The sequence below is a fragment of the Neophocaena asiaeorientalis genome, unplaced genomic scaffold (genome assembly GCF_003031525.2).
Source record: "Neophocaena asiaeorientalis asiaeorientalis breed wild unplaced genomic scaffold, Neophocaena_asiaeorientalis_V1.1 scaffold7, whole genome shotgun sequence".
Classification (NCBI taxonomy): domain Eukaryota; kingdom Metazoa; phylum Chordata; class Mammalia; order Artiodactyla; family Phocoenidae; genus Neophocaena; species Neophocaena asiaeorientalis.
In genome coordinates this window covers 6,836,162-6,853,733 of record NW_020185337.1, presented here as the reverse complement: position 1 = coordinate 6,853,733, position 17,572 = coordinate 6,836,162, and the positions used below count along the sequence as shown (strand labels likewise).

Below are 17,572 nucleotides of genomic sequence, written 5' to 3'. Positions count from 1 at the left end.
AATTTTTAACATTAGGATTTCCAACAGCTTACATCCATTTTGCTTGATATAGCAATAATGAACTCAGATGAATAAAAAAAATCCTATGTATCAAAGCACTTAGGGCAAAATATAGCATGTAGTAGCTCAATTTTAATACCTGCTTAAAATTCTTCATCAAATTTGGCTGATTTTTTCCCCCAAAGAGTGATGATGTAAAATTTTTTTAAAGTTTTGGGTTTGTTTATGTATATCGAGGGGGACTAGGGGCAAAGAAAAACAGCTGTACAAGAAAATTTCCTCCTCTAGCAAAGGGCCTTTGGCCTAAGGGCTGGCAAGCCCAACATCTCTCCCCTTTGGCTCCTCCAGAAATAGAGAAGGGAGATCTTGTCATTTTAATGAGATTTCATGGAGTAATATACAATAATATGAGAGAGCACTGATGAGCTTAATACATAGAGAATCTTATTCCCTCACATATGCCTGATTGTTTGGAGTCATTATTAATCCTTACAGAAGACATTGTGATACCGGATAGGAAATTGAGGCTCTGTGACCAAGTCATGTGCTAGGTCACTGACCCAAATCCCTTAGAATTTTATTGTAGGTGTCCAAAAGATTTGTTAATCACATAAAACTCAATTTCTCCCCCCAACCTCATTCCAGGGCTTTTGGGACAATGTTCTTGGACAATTCAGTCTAAGGAAACTGATACTGGATTGAAGGCGAGGTTTGACATCTAGCCAGAGTACAGCAGGAGTGCCAACTCAACTGCTTCAGGTAAAGGTTTGTAACTCTTTAACTTGGGTCTCTAATCATTTCCGGTTAGGTCCACAACACGCACTAAGAACTCCTCAGGTGGAAAGCAGGAAGAGGGTGGCTTGTGCAAGGATCAGATAGCACCTACATGGGCGCTCATTTATTAATTATTTAACAAGGGCGATCACATGAGAGAACTGCCGTTCCCCCTGCCCCCATTTTTCTCACTAACAGGCCTGAAAAGTGAACAAGATGGACGGGTCCAGCCAAGAGGAAGAGGAGGATCGTACTTTCACCAACATTTCTCTTGCAGACGACACAGGTAAGGAAGAACCTGATGAATTCTGAAACATAAAATTCAGCAACTGCTCAGCTGTTTTTTAAAACTATAGTTTTTATTGTTTTTATTATAATGGTAAAACATAGTCATTGTAGAAAACTTGAAAAAATATAGCTACAAAAATAAAACCAAAAAAATGTTTAATTAAGAGCTATTTTTCTTTTTCCTTTAAAATTAAGTGATTATTTTAAAGGTTCTTGTGGTTGAATTACACGTACTTTAAAAAATCAGTTGACAAATAAAAATATAAAATGTTTATTTCCTAAGAGCTCAGGAAACATGACCTCAACATATGTAAAGTGTATGTTATATATATAAAGTACAGACGCCCCATTTATATTACTTAGCACCAGTTTGCCAATATGAAGTCAGTGATGAGAGAAGACCTAAAACAACCTAGGATATTATTACTCCAATTTGTTCAATTATAGTCCACTACTTCTCTATTTCGTGAAATAATTTTACCATTTCTGAAAAATGAACTAGAATACACTGCAATTCGCTTTAAAAATTACTGCAGAAAATGTCCGGTTTTTAAGCAAGGACAAAGTTTGCTGAATTCCACACAAGAGAAGGAAAAAGAGGGGAGCAGTGGTTCTAAAACGCTGATGGAAGGGGTAACTATGGCTCATTCAACATCCGAGAGAAAACAGACACTGCTGAGTGGCACAATGTTAACTGGTGGGGGGGTGGTTTGGGGAAGTTGTTTTGTATCCAAGTTCCCTTAGCACAGTCATAGAAGCCAGCAAGACTGCAGCTAAGCAATGGGGGTTACTGATTCTGATTAACAGAGCAGAACATGAATATTTAACATCAATTGCTTTCATACAGCCACGCTTCTCCACTTTCTCCCTAAATGCTCAGATTCAAAAAGCCTCTTTCTAAAGTGTGGCCAATTAGCCGAACTGCCAGCCAGCCAGAGCTAAGCTTGGCCTCCTGGCACCGCATAAACATGCTGGGGGCTTTGAAAATCAAACAGGCGCATTTTCAGCCTTTACGACGCGAGGAAAAGTACAAGGTCCCCGGGCTGTTGAAGAAGTGGGATACCGCTGGCCTTCACATGCTCCCATCAGGGCGTTTTAGAAAAACGACAGAGCTGCATATGGCAGCGAAGGAAACAAAGACCTGGGAAAACCTGCTCCTTAGCTCGTGGAAGGCACGATGAGCTCTGAGCGTGCGCGTGGGGAGTCCTATATGCCGTGGGCGCGTGCGGTTCCTACGGGGCGCTGGCTTGCTCCGAAGACGCCCCCGCCCAGGATTCTTTCTCCCTTGTGACGTGGGCTGGGTCTGAAAGCTGATGCTCGCTGAGGCTGAGAAGAAGCCTTTGTGAAACAGATGACTTTCATCCAGTCCTCGGCACCGCCTCATCCCTAACCCTCCGCGTCTCATCCTCTGCCGCCCTCGCGCTTCCAGGGCCCACAAAAGCAGAGGAGGGCGGGGATTTGAAGTCAGGCGTCTAATCCAAGGTTGTCAACGGTTTGGAGAGGGACACCGTCGAAGTTGTTAGCTAACCGAATGTGAGGCCGGCAGTAGGCGTAGGCGCGGAATAAAGTGATAAACTGGGACGGGGTAAGCAGGATGCCTGGGTTGGTGGTGAGCTGTCGCAGCCGAGGGAGGGCTTTGAAGGCTCCTTGCTCGCCCTCAAGATCTCCTCATCCCTGGGCAGACGAGTCACAGAATCTTGGGGCACCAGGGGCCTTCAGTGATGGTCCAGCGTGGTAACCAGCAGTGGGCTGAGGCACTAGCTCTGATTCGTGCTGCTTCAGCTTTCCAAGACGGCAAATAGAAATTGCTCAGGTACTTGTAGCAGGAAAGAACTGAAACCCCATGTTCTTTGGCTTTTGGAGATAAGTGTATCAATTTGATGTGGCAGTACTGGTATGCTCTTGTTAATAAGAGGTTCTTGGTCTTTGATAAATAAAAATGGGAAGACAAATTATGATGAAACAAATGCAGCTTGTTCACAATTTCACATTAGATTGACCTACATTTCTTTCAATAACATCTATTTCCATGCTGAGTTTCCTGCTGTTAAGAAGGAAAACTTAAGAATGAAGTTTTAAAGAAATTGAAATTTCTTTAAGCTTAGGTATAGTGTTTTTTTTTTCAAATGATTACTAAGTTTTAAGGCCACAAATACTTATTAAGATGTTTGGACCTGAATACTTAATTTGTGGAACTGTTTGGTATTTCCCTTGGCCTTGGAGAACTGTAAAAAAATAACTTAAAATGAAGGGCACCGTGAACCAAGGTAGTTTGGGAATCTCTGGTCTAAGCTGTACGGTTGTTGCACTGGCCTCCCTTCTGGGTGACAGACACACAGTTCAGGACAAAGACATTTGATAGTATTGATCTGTCCTTCCTTCCTGTCTTTCTGATCCCCTGGCTTTGATGCTACCACAGTTCTCAGGTTCTCCTTTAACCTCTCCTCATCATTCTCAGGCTCCTTTGGGAACTCTTTCCTACAAGTCTTTCCCCAAGATTCTGCCCTTGGCCTGCTTTCCTTCTCTCTCTGGTTCCACACTATATACCAGTGACTCTAAAACAGCTTGTAAATTCAAACACATTTAGGGCCAAGCAGTGTATTTGTGGGAAAGAGACAATGGTATATCATTGTTTATTTCATTCAGTTTCCAAAACAAACCATTGAAATTTCTATGCTCATTTCAGTTTATTAGGTTTCTCCATCATGTATCTTTTCTTTTTTTTTTTTTTTTGCGGTACGCGCACCTCTCACTGCTGTGGCCTCTCCCGTTGCGGAGCACAGGCTCTGGACACTGTGATCTCTTGGTTATTTAGTAGTGTATTGTTTAGCCTCCATGTGTTTGTATTTTTTACAGATTTTTTCCTTTAATTGATATCTAGTCTCATAGCATTGGTTGGTTTTTACCTTGCTACTTCATCTCTGTGTATTTCTCTGTCTTCTCATTTTGCTTAACTTGCTGTGTTTGGGGTCTCCTTTCCACAGGCTGCAGTTTTATAGTTCCCATTGTTTTTGGTGTGTGTCCCCAGCCCCAGCGTTCTTGCTAGTTGTTTGGCATGGGGTGTCCAGCACTGGAGCTTGCTGGCCATTGGGTAGAGCTGGGTCTTAGCATTTAGACTGAGATCTCTGGGAGAGGTCTTGCCAATTGATATGACGTGGGGCTGGGAGGTCTCTGGTAGACCAATGTCCTGAACTCGGCTCTCCCACCTCAGAGGCTCAGGCCTGACACCAGGCCAGAGCACCAAACCCTGTCAGCCACATGGCTTAGAAGAAAAGGGAGAAAAGAAAGAAAGAAAGAAAGAAAGAATTTTAATAAATAAATAATATAAAATAAAATAATTAAAATTTTAAATTAAAATAAAAAAGTAATAAAGAAAAAGAAGATTGCAACCAAACCAATAAACAAATCCACCAATGATAACAAGCACTAAAACTATACTAAGATAAACATAAAAGTCAGAAACAAGTCAGTCGCAGACAGCAAACCCCAAGTCTACAGTTGCTCCCAAAATCCACTGCCTCAATTTTGGGTTGATTCGTTGTCTATTCAGGTATTCCACAGATGCAGGGTACCTCAAGTTGATTGTGGGGATTTACTCCACTGCTTCTGAGGCTGCTGGGAGGAATTTCCCTTTCTCGTCTTTGTTCCCACAGCTCCTGGGGTTCAGCTTTGGAGTTGGCCCCACCTCTGCGTGTAGGTCGCCCTCATGCTTCTGTTCCTACCCAGACAGGACAGGTTTAAAGCAGTGGCTGATTAGGGGGCTCTGGCTCACTCATGCCGGGGGCAGGGAGGGGTACAGTAGTTATAATATGAATGTGGGGCGAGCCTGTGCTGACAGAGGCCAGTGTGACATTGCAGTAGCCTGAGGCGTGCCGTGCATTCTCCTGGGGAAGTTGTCCCTGGATCATGGGACCCTGGCAGTGGTGGGCTGCACAGGCTCCCACGAGGGGAGGTGTGGACAGTGACCTGTGTTTACACACAGGCTTCTTGGTGGCGGCAGCAGCAGCCTTAGTGTCTCATACCCATTTCTGGTGTCCTCACTGATAGCCGCAGCTCATGCCCATCTCTGGAGCTCATTTAGGAGGTTCTCTGAATCTCCTCTCCTCGTGCACCCCAAAATAATGGACTCTTGCCTCTTAGGCAGGTCCAGACTTTTTTCTGGACTCCCTTCCACTAGCTGTGGTGCACTAACCCGTTCAGGCTGTGTTCACGCAGCCAACCCCAGTCCTCTCCCTGGGATCCGACCTCCGAAGCCCAAGCCTCAGCTCCCAGCCCCGGCCCGCCCCGGTGGGTGAGCAGACAAGCCTCTCGGGCTGGTGAGTGCTGGTCAGCACCGATCCTCTGTGTGGGAATCTCTCTGCTTTGCCCTCCGCACCCCTGTTGCTGTGCTCTCCTCCGTGGCTCTGAAGCATCCCCCCTCCGCCACCCGCAGTCTCTGCCCGCTAAGGGGCTTCCTAGTGTGTGGAAACTTTTCCTCCTTCACAGCTCCCTCCCTGAGGTGCAGGTTCCGTGCCCATTCTTCTGTCTCTGTTTTTTCTTTTTTCTTTTGCCCTACTCAGGTACGTGGGGAGTTTCTTGCCTTTTGGGAAGTCTGAGTTCTTCTGCCAGCGTTCAGTAGGTGTTCTGTAGGAGTTGTTCCACATGTAGATGTATTTCTGATGTATTTGTGGGGAGGAAGGTGATCTCCACGTCTTATTCCTCTGCCATCTTGAAGGTCCACCTCTGTAATATATTTTTATTACTCTGAAATCACGAAGTGTGATGCCTCTACCTTTGTTCTTTTTTTCTCTCAGGTTTTTTTTGGTTATTTGGGGGCTTTTGTGGTTTCATATTACCTTTAGAATTGTTTTTTCTATTTCTGTAAAAAATGCCATTGGGATTTTGATAGGAACTGCCCTGAGTGTGTAGACTGCTTTGGGTGGTATGGACAATTTAACAATAGTAAAGACTTTGGGTGGTATGAAAATTACAAAACAATGATGAAAGAAACTAAAGAAGATACAAACAAATGGAAAGTCATCATGTATCTTTTACATGTAGCAGATATTACTCTTAATATGGTTTATTTCACAGTGATGTTTCAAGTTTAATTCTTTCAACAAGGACATGGTTGGTTTGCACATCAAATATATGGGAACATTATTAATTTCACAACACCATTTTCTTTGAAACACACAGTCCTCTTGGACTAGATTTCTTTTGCTACTTTTGATTAAGAGAACAAGAAAAGTTTACTTTTCTTTTAACTCTACTGTAAGCAAGGCAACAGCAATTGTGATGATGAGATAGCAACCAACGCTGAGCCTCTAGGCCAGGGGCCCAGCCAGGTGAGGACTGAGGCTCCTGAAGAGCATGTGCCCTGCTCAGAGAGCCAAGCTGCTTCCCACTTCTAGCTGACTGCTGTCATGAAAGAATGGAAATGCAAAAAAGCACAGTTTTCAAGAGACACCAAAAATACAGGGGTTTTTTTGGTGCAACTTCCTGATTCTTCCCTGTTTTCCACCGAATCCTAATTTTAAAAACAATATCATGGAAGTCCAAACAAAACACATCTGCAGGTCAGATATGACTGCAGAAGAAGGTATTTTCAGACTTCTGTTCTCAAATCTTTATCGTTTGTCTTTATCTCTCTTCTTAGTTTCTGATTCATAATCCAACTGCTTGCTAGAACCTAGATATGTCCCAGGTGTCAAATGAACTCATCTTACCCCTTGGGAACCCCATAATCTGCTCCCACGTATGATTCATAATTTTAATGAATGGCCGCATCATCTACCCAGTTCCTAAAGCGAGAAATTCACATGTCGTCCCATTATCATTTCTCACAACCCAATCAAAGCACTGATTCCTGTTGACTTGACCTTGAAAATGTTTCTCAAATTAATCTGGCCTTCTCCAATCTTATCACCACTTCCCTGATCAGGCCCTCATCATCTCCCACATAAACCACAGCATCAACTGCCCAACTGTTCTTCCTATTTCAATTTCTATCCCTTCACATCTCTCCTCCACACTGCCTATATCACTCCCTCTCCCTGCAGAGACCGATCGATGCCTTGCATCCCCTGCTGGCTGAAGTCCAAGACACTTAACTTGGCATTTAAAGTCTCCCTCTTCCTGGCTCTACCTATCTCTTCAGTGTCATTTCCTGCCACAAAGTTTGGGCTCAGTAGGAAACACTTAATGTTCTATGCACATGCTGTCTATTTCATGCCTCTGGACTTTGCTCATACTGCTCTCTTTGCCTGGAATAACAAAACTCACCCTTTCTTGCCTGGCTAATTCCTATTCATCCTTTAAGAACCCATCCAGGCATCACCTCCTCCAGGAAGCCTTCCTTGACCTTCCCAGGCTGAGTAAGGTTTCCTTTCTCCTTTCTCAGAATGCCAAGCTTATCTCTACCTATATTTTTTCACAGCATATTATACTTGTATGTATATGGGTTCCTTCCACCAACAGACTGTGAGCTGCTGGAAGATGGAACCTGGGTTTTAAAATGTCTGTACTTCTGGCACCTAACCCAATGTCTGGCACCTAATAGACACTCAAAACATTTTGGCCAAATAATTCTGATTGAGTTTGTGTGTACACTGGGATGAGGGCCCCTAGCTGAGAATAGACTCCTAAGGTCAGCTTTCCTAAATCATTTCTAGTTTTAAGAGTTTCTTTCCTATCTCCACTTCTGGGTCATTTAGTTTTGCTTTCAGAAAACATTTATTGAGCACCTACTATCACTTGCCAGGTAGTAGACAGGACCTGGCTATTTGGAGAATTGGCTCAGAGTAGTGTGGAAGAAAGGGCTTGAACTTTGGAGTCAGAAATTCCTGGACTTGAGTCTGTTGGACTTTTAGCGAGTTATGTAACATCCCTGAGCCTCAGTTTCCTAGGTCATGAAATGATCATAAGAGTATGTCTCTGAATTGTTTTGAAGATTAAATGAAATAATAAAGGAGGCTTCCTGAACCAGCCTGGCCTACAGTAAGTATTCAGTACATTTTAGTTCCTCCTTTGCCCACTTCAAAGAGATCACACACAAGTTTCTTAAAAGGCTCCAAGATTTGTCAACATTGGCTGTCATGGTAACGGCACCGCCCTGTGGATGCTGCTCTGTAAGCGGGACTGCTGATGTCTTCCTGATACAGAGGCTTGTGGTAGAAGGGGGCGGGGGGTGGATACGAACAAACCCTTTAAACAAGAGCATGATTCTCTTCTGATACAAATAAGATAGCTCCTCTTTTTCCTCTTCATCCTGGCCCTCACCTCTTCCCTGCCAACATTCTTCCCACCACTGTCCTCCTTTATGCCTCAGCCTCCTTCCTGACTCTGCTCTCTAAAATCTCTCCTGGATAATAGTCAAAGCTGCTTCTGCATCTGTTTTTGGCATCCCAATTAGCCCTCGTTGTAAGGCGGTAATAAGCTTCCTGGAGAAGTGGCACAATTGTCGTGTGCTTTTATTTGGTACCTCTTCCTACCACCGTTTGGAAAATGTAACAATACCCCCCTCATGCCCCGCTGAAAGCGGTCTGGGTTTGAAAAGCTTTCAGAAGGCCATCTGCCATCGCCTCAGCCAAGCAGCAGATCAGACACGACGCCCTGCATTAGTTAGCACTCCAAGGTATCAAGGGCCTGTATTCCTTTTCATCTCACCCTCCATTATAATATGGGCTAAAGAAGGAAACATACTCGTGGCTACCCAGCTGGGAGACACACTGAGTCATAGCAGGAGTCTTGTCCGAAAAAAGGGAGCAGGCTTTTCTTTTCTGATGGTGAATGGAGCCAGTGTTTGCAGCCAGCACCACGCTCCAGCGTCCCCTGCACTGCTGGTAACGGCTTGACTGCGTTACCCTGGACCTCATGGGAGGATATGGTGCTGATGACTCCTGGAGTGGAGGCATCCTTCAATAAGTACACAAGGATGAGGTGAGGGTTGGTCGCATGTGCTGGTCAGGAACAGTGAAGCGCTCCCTGCTTCACCTCAGTTTACACCCTCCAATGAATTTGGCCATGAATATTAATTTAAAAGATTATTCAGACATACTTAGAGATGCCAAAAGAGATCACCTCTAGAATGGTACAAGTGTTTTTGTTTTTAGTGGCTTGAACAAGGGTGTTCGTTGCACCAGCAATGGCAGAAAGTTTCAGCAAATCTTAATTGGCATTTGGGATCCATATAAGTATACATAATGTCATTGGCCAAGTGAAATATCTCTTCCTGTAAGCTGAAGATAATATGGACAGTGGCATTGGGAATACCTCCCCTGGCCCAGCAAAATGCCTTTGAGACTTAGCAGAAGAGATTCAATAAGAAAAAGGAGATTAACTCTGCTTCTCAGTAGCTTCTGAGAGTGCTATGACTCTGGGGTCACTAATGTATCGCTAGAAATTGTAAGTGCTTTCTGCGAAAAAAAATCTTCCATCAGAAGAAATCCACTTAACTGAAATAAAACAATCTAGCATAATGCAAAAACTAGTTTTAATAAACAAACTTAAGAAACAGAATGTTAGGGCAGCATCTAAATATTCTCAGTAATCTAGATTGTTCTCTAATTTTCTCATCAAAACGTAAGTATTAATATTTTGACTCTTCCCTTAAAAGACAAAACCATCCATCAATCGCCTTGTATCAGTAATGTGTTTTTTCTTTATTAGATTAACAACAACAAAAAAGGGAGTAAGAATGTTTTACGTTAAATTTATATGAAAGCCTTCATAATTGTGCTAATTTTTTTTCCTAGAGAAAAATCCAGAGGAGATTCAAAAGATCAAGGGTGAATTTGATTTACCTGAGCTCATGAGCTAATGAGATGCTGACCTTCCCCACGTCTTTTTCCTGTCAAGAAGGGAGCCAGGGGGCTATTTTCCATCATGGGGACCTTCATTTCAAAAAGGCTCCAATTGGATTGGATCCACTTTGGACACATTTCCCCTCACAGGCCTCCAGCCTGCCTGACTTGTTCCGAATTTGAGGGTCAGAGCCTGGTTTCCTTAGACGCTTGGGGTTCCCCTGAGAGATCCTTTGAAGGTTCTCTTTGAGCCTTCAAACAGAATCTGGAGTGTAGAGAGAAGGAGGGTGATGCTTAAAGAGCAGGGCAGACTGGAGGAACCAGCTTCAGCTGTGCTCCTCCACCCTAGGAATGATGTTTAAGTGATTCAAAAGCTCTCAGTGACCCTACAGGAAACAATATGTACTCCAATCACAGAATCAGAGTTGTTGTAAAAGCTGTTTCAGAAAGACATGTTTTGCTTTCACGGATAGGCTTTAACCTTCATTTTCAATCCTTGAATTTGACATTGGAAAGGGAAGGGACTCAGTGGCAGCCCCCATGAATGGCCAGGAGAATAGTGAGCCTCCCTTGCCAGCTTTTTTTTACATCTTTATTGGAGTAAAATTGCTTTACAATGTTGTGTTAGTTTCTGCTGCACAACCAAGTGAATCAGCTATATGTATACATATATCCCCATATCCCCTCCCTCTTGAGCCTCCCTCCCACCCCTCTAGGTGGTCACAAAGCACAGAGCTGATCTCCCTGTGCTATGCAGCATCTTCCCACTAGCTGTCTGTTTTACATTTGGTAGTGTATACATGTCAATACTACTCTCTCACTTCGTCCCAGCTTCCTCTTCCCCCACTGTGTCCTCAAGTCTGTTCTCTATGTCTGCATCTTTATTCCTGCCCTGCCACTAGGTTCATCAATACCATTTTTTTAGATTCATATATATGTGTTAGCATACAGTATTTGTTTTTCTCTTTCTGACTTACTTCACTCTGTATGACAGACTCTAGGTCCATTCACCAAACTACAAATCACTCAATTTCATTTCTTTTTATGGCTGAGTAATATTCCATTGTATATATGTGCCACATCTTCTTTATCCATTCATCTGTTGATGGACACTTAGGTTGCTTCCATGGCGTGGCTATTGTAAATAGAGCTGCAGTGAACATTGTGGTACATGACTCTTTTTGAATTATGGTTTTCTCAGGGTTATATGCCCAGTACTGGGATTGCTGGGTCATATGGTAGTTCTCTTTTTAGTTTTTTAAGGAACCTCCATATTGTTCTCCATAGTGGTTGTATAAATTTACATTCCCACCAACAGTGCAAGAGGGTTCCCTTTTCTCCACACTCTCTCCCACATTTATCGTTTGTAGATTTTTTGATGATGGCCATTCTGACCAGTGTGAGGTGATACCTCATTGTAGTTTTGATTTGCATTTCTCTAATGATTAGTGATGTTGAGCATCTTTTCATGTGTTTGTTCCTTGCCAACTTTTTGTTAGAGCGACCTGAATCTTCCCTCCACCAGCCTCCCTGGGATGCACACAGCCAACAGTCACCCCTTTTCAGCCCTTACTGGCTTTCTTCCCCATTTAATCATTGCTCCCTTGTTTCTCCACACACACGTTTCATTGTCAGCTTAATGACTTTGGCTCAGACTACTTGGCTGTGCACATGCCTTGGTTCTCTCCTCGCTGGTAGCATGACACGAGTAAAAGTGGAAAAAGCTTGCATTTTAAAACACATTCGTCCTTTCTTATCCCTCCTGAGAATCTTCACTACCTTTTCCAAGCAGACAAAAGACAACTATTATTCCTTCATCTATGTGAATATTTTGCTTTCATTTGCATTCTTGGTGAAAAGGTTAGTGGGTTTCTCTAAGGTCATGATAACTATTTAGAAAGCTTTGTTTATAAAAGTATCTAGAAGATGTTTTTTCAACACTGTTTCTTATCCTTTTTAATTTTAGAATTTTAAATGGCTTGAGCTTCTTTGTGCTATGACAGTGTTCCTCAATGTACAGGGGATTCCTGTCCCTTCTGCTTTAAAATAGTGTAAAAACAGAATTTCTGTAAATACAACGTAGTTGAGAATGGACTTGAGGACACGGGAAGGGGGAAGGATAAGCTGGGACGAAGTGAGAGAGTGGCATGGACATATATACACTACTAAATGTAAAATAGATAGCTAGTGGGAAGCAACCGCATAGCACAGGGAGATCAGCTAGGTGCTTTGTGACCAGCTAGAGGGGTGGGATAGGGAGGGTGAGAGGGAGATGAAGAGGGAGGAGATATGGGGATATATGTATATGTATAGCTGATTCACTTTGTTATAAAGCAGAAACTAACACACAATTGTAAAGCAGTTATACTCCAATAAAGATGTTTAAAAAACCCCAGAAAACACAGTTGATATATAATTTGAGCCAGTCACAGTTAGCAATGATGGTTGGCCCCTAGACACTAACATTTTCAGCCAGTGCCTCTCTGTGAAATACTTAGTGATCGTCAAACACACAATTGCCCAGGGAGAGCCTATGTTTCAAGGAATTTCTCAAAGAATAGTACTTGTAGAATATTTCCTGCTAACACAAACAGTATCTCCTTTGTTGGTCCATTTTGTAAGTTGGGACATTATCCATTTTCCATAGTATGTAATCATTTGACTGTAAAAGGAATTAGGCAAATTCACAGCTAACTGGTCATTTTTGAAAAGCAAACTGTATGTTTAATATTTCTGTCATGTTCCAATGATTACATTTTTAAGGGATTCTTTTTTGCCAACCTTTTGTTTTGGGGTGTGGGAGACAGGTAATCTAAAGCAGACATTGAAGAAAGATGATTAGTCACCTGTCACTCTAATTTTCCTATAGGTTCTCAATTCTGGAGACAATTAGGAAAACCAGTTGGTTTCTTTAGAAATCCTGGTGAACTCTTTGGATATTTGATACCATCTAAAAAATAACCCACATTCATCACAAATAAAACTAAGAGAGTCACAAAATTAAGTATTTGGAGTGAGCCCACATTCTATTAACTAGTCATGTGTCTCTTAGATAAATGTTAATAACATTTATTGAGAACTTAATACATCCCAGGTGCTGTGCTCAGAACTTCACATTCATTATCTCATTTAATCCTCACAAATAGCATGTGACAGACATTATTATCCCTGTTTTTGAGATTGAAGACTGGGGCTCAGAAAGGTTTAAGAACTTGTATGAAGCAGAGCTGGGATAGCAGCCCAGGTCTGAGTGACTTCAAAGCCTTCATCAAATGACAGTGCATCAGGACAGCAATTACCAGATTGCATAACTGCATTATACTGACAAGGTGGAAGCAATAAGGTGCTTTGCAGACATTGAACAATGTAATATGGTCCCTTAGTTATGTTATGAGGTCACTGTTTCAAAAATGTAATCATAGATTCAGAGGGCAAGAAGAGCCCCAGAGGCTCTCTAACAATATTGGAGTACGCTCAGACAAGAAAGGTAGAATATAAAATTGTACCTATGTTGTGATTACAACCATGTAAAAGTAATTTATGTATATGGACTAGGATGGGACGAGAACTTCGGAAAATGTATTTACTAATGTGTAGGGATTATGTTATTACATTTTCATGTTCTATTTATACAATAATTTTTTTCTTAAAGATAAGATTAACAGAAGTTTTTCTGATATACAGAAGAAAGATATTAATCCTAACATGAGTGCTGATTTTGAGAAGCATGTGAAAATACCAGTGCTAGGATTAAGGACACCTATCAAAACATCACTACTGCCTTTTGCATTTTTAGTGATGCATGCAAAAATTTGTATTAGGAAAATAAAATGTAGAAAGTGGTAGATTTGGCTATAGGACACACCAGGCACAGAGGGTGGGGAGAAGGGGAGATAAGACATTAAATTGTAAATGCCACCCTTCAGCATAGTCATATCTTATATGTTTAAGTTTTATTTTGAAACAATATCAAGTGCCAAAAACTTGCAAGCATGTGAAGAAGGATCCTTTCTTCCTGAATTATTTGAGAGTAAGTTGCCAACTCAATGCCCCATCACCCCCGGACACTTTAGTGCGCACTTCCTACGAACAAGGACAATCTCCTTCATAATCATGATACAACCAACAAAGTCATACATTCATACATTACTGTCACCTCATCTTCAAAGTGCATTTAAGGCTCACCAGTTGTCTTGATAATATCCGTGACAGAAAAGGCACCCAGCTAGAATCATACATTGCATTTAGTTGTCATGTCGATTTAGCCTCCTTCAATCTGGAACAATTCCTCAATCTTTACTTTTGTAACCTTGATACTTTTAAAGATTATAGAGCAGTTAGTTTATAAAAGGGTCTTCAATATTGATACACTTGGCAAGAATATCAGAAGTGATGCTGTGTTCTTCTCATTGCACCCTATCAGGTGGTACATAATTTCTATTTATCCCTTTACTAGTGAGGTTCACTTTGCCCCCTTGGTTATGGTGGTAACTTACTCCTTTTTCTTTTAATAATAAGCAAGTATTTGGGGGGTGGGAGATATTGTGAAACTATGTAAATATTCCATTTCACATCAGACTATTATGTATGTATGTATGTAAATCAGAATAGACTCATGGTTTCCTAATTTATTGAGTGGGTTAAAAATCCTCAGCGTGCCCTTAAAGAAGAAGAAGAGGAAGAGCTACCTACTATCTTGAAATCTTTTATATGTAGTATTTTAATCAAGCCTATATGGATTCTCTTCCTACTGCCTTGAGTTATTAAAATTCTCACTTACACTCACTTGATTTCTTCTTCTCTAAAAAATTAGTCTCCAAAAGAGAGATAGGAAAGAATGACCAACAAGGAAAAGTTGCACATTCTTTGTCCATTCATCCACTCAACAAATATTTAATGAGAGACTACTATGTACCAGGTTCTCAGTTCAGGCTGTCACTTCAGTGTGTCTGGTTTGAGCCTCAAGCGGTGCTTCCCCTGCAATGAATGGCCACCACGTGGATGGTGGGTGTAGACAGCACGTGTTCCTATTACCATGTGTCTGGGCTCCCCAAAGTTGTTAACCTTAATTCCTCTCAGAAGATGGGATGTTTATAAGCCAAACACTGCTATTTCCACATGGACCTCAAATTCAGGATTCATGTTAGGGTTATGATCTTAACTTCCACATACCAGATGGGCCATGTTGACAAAATGGTCAAGATACAGAGCAAAACTGTCTCTGTCATTTCACTAGACTACTTATTGTAACTCTTCCTCCTACGTTTGTTTTAAGGAAAACACCATCATATTCGGTCTCATTTTCAACATTCTAATAGAGGCTGATTCATCGTAGCATCTTTAATTTGTTGCACCTCATGCCTTCTCTTTTTTCTCACATCTTCCTTATTCCCTCCACAAATTTTAAAATCCACTCTGTTCTTAGTATTTACCTTGACTTTTCTCCCTCTCAACTGACATCTCTGGTCTTGTTTCTCCCCTCCCTGCCTTGTTCTACCTCCCTCTTTTCTACCTTCCCTCCTTCCCATCTATGCTGTCCTCATATCTATGCTGTCCAAGGTCCTCTTCCTATTTCCTTCTTCCTAATCTCATGGCCTGACCTTTGCACTTTTTGCTCCTCTGGTCCAGGAGATGAAACAATACTTCACTAGTCTGAGTTGAATGATTTTGGGGGAAAGTTTTAGTTTTATAATTTTAGTACATGGAGAGGAAGCCTTCAGCTCAGATAAATTTAGGTTTAAGCACATATAATTTGCACATTACAATTATTGCTGCTAAGTCTATTAACCATTCACAAATAAATATTGCTTCACAGGCTAGTTATTTCCCTTATTATTCATTTATGGAGGATGCCTTTTCCTTAGGCAACAGTGAGTAATAATTAAGTTTCCAAGCTCTGTAGTTGAAGTCCCTGAAATCAAGTCCTGGCTCAGCAAACTGTGGTAACACTGGGCAAGTTATTTAACCTCTCTAAGCTTTAGTTTCCTCTTCCATAGCATGGGGATACCAAGTACCTACCTTCTAAACATTTTGTAAGAATTAAATAAAATAGTTCTTGTAAAACTGTGGGGCACCTGGTAAGGGGGGAATAAATGTTACATATATTATCAATATAGTAAAAATACTTGTGATGTACAAGGGAAAATTCTCTACAACTAATACCCTTGACTAAACAAATGATTTTTGAAGTCTGTAAAATTGTCACTGCTAATATGCAAAAACTAAGCTCAAAATATGAACTTTGGGCTGTACTTGGCTAAAATCCACCACAGTTCTTTATTGTTCCACCGGAAACAGCAATTCATTTTCTTTTTCTGTCACCACCTCAGTCCTAATAATCCCTTCCCGAAAATTCCATAAGCTTTATGTATTTAAAGATATAAAAGGTGAACGACTTATGGTTAGGAGGCTTTAGAAACCTTTTTCCATCCGCTTGGTGACTGACCTAAAGGGGTTTACAGATGTTCTGGTCAACACATAGGACTCTTCCAGTGAAATGTCACCATGAGGTAAGCCCTTCCCAACCTCAGTGGATTACAAGGCAGGGAAACCACATCAAACCCAAGTGGTGAGAGAAGCACTCAGTGCTTCAGGAAAGACCTATAGAGTCTGGGAGATTCTGGGCTCTCTACACAGTGGTATAGTGTCACCAACCTACAAAGTCTAGGTCCTGGAATCACCATTTTAAGAAGGCAAAGTTACTGTGGAAGGGGAAAATCTTTCCAAGAAAATTCTTTGTAAGGAAAACATACAGAAAAACCAAAGCAAAACAAACAAAACAACTAACAGTTCAAGCTATTGAGTTCAAGAAGAATTCAGTGGATTTGGCCATCATATATTCAGTGGATTTGGCCATCAAATAGGCTGCAGCTCAGAGCTAGGAATTTGCTGTAAGTTAGAACTTTGGAACCAGGACTTTCTTAGTCAAAGTTACACAGTTTGAGGTTGTTTTCTGAGGGAAGGACAAGGGTGAACAGGCTAAATAATACAGTTTTCAAAAGTAAGTCTTCTGCTAAACAATGATAGCCTTTCTCAACCAGGCTTCCTCAAAAGAACCTTGGAACATGGAAAAGGATCTGAGTGACTACTTTCTCAATTCTCTCAGGGATGCCACATAAGAAGTACCTTTCTAGATGCAAGGGGAGAATTGATTTTATTTCATGCAATGAATACCTTAGGTGGGCTTAGTTCTCTCTCAGAACCTTGGGTGAAAAAGGGCTGGTGTCTGATAGGGTAAGCCACCCAGGTGGGAGAGTTGCAACATGGTACTATCATTTTCCTAGAACTCGAGACTAAAAATCATGGTCATCTTGGACCCTTCCTTCACTTTTATCTTCCATGGTTGATTAATCTGTTAACACATCCTGCTTCTACTTTTTAAAAAATGTTTATGGTAATATCCCTTCGTCTCCTTTTCCACTGCCTCTACCACTCACGACTGAATTTTATAACAGTCATAGAGTCATATGACCTAGCCTCTAGGAATATCAGTTTTCTCATGTGCAAAGTAAAGATAATCATAGTAACTACCTCATAGGATTATGGTAAGGATTGAATGAATTATTTTATGTTCAGTGCTCAGTACAGCACCTTACAGATAGTTGGAACTCAGTAAATGTTAGCTATTACTGTTGTTATTATATATGCCTCCTCCTGTAGTGTCTTCCTACCGATTCACTCTGGATACTTAGTTCTCCATATATCTTTCTAGAAAACACGTCTCTCAC

The 17,572-nt window shown here is 41.5% G+C and overlaps 1 protein-coding gene across 1 annotated transcript in view; it reads left to right on the top strand.

Annotated features, from left to right (window-relative positions):
• The first annotated feature begins 912 nt into the window (after positions 1 to 912).
• SCOC (short coiled-coil protein) overlaps positions 913 to 17,572 on the top strand; it is a 36,243-nt gene continuing 19,583 nt past the window's right edge. Inside the window, exon 1 of the mRNA XM_024736203.1 lies at positions 913 to 1,060. Within this exon, the coding sequence (XP_024591971.1) occupies positions 991 to 1,060 (70 nt within the window). The 5' untranslated portion in view covers positions 913 to 990. The remainder of the gene's footprint in view (positions 1,061 to 17,572) is intronic.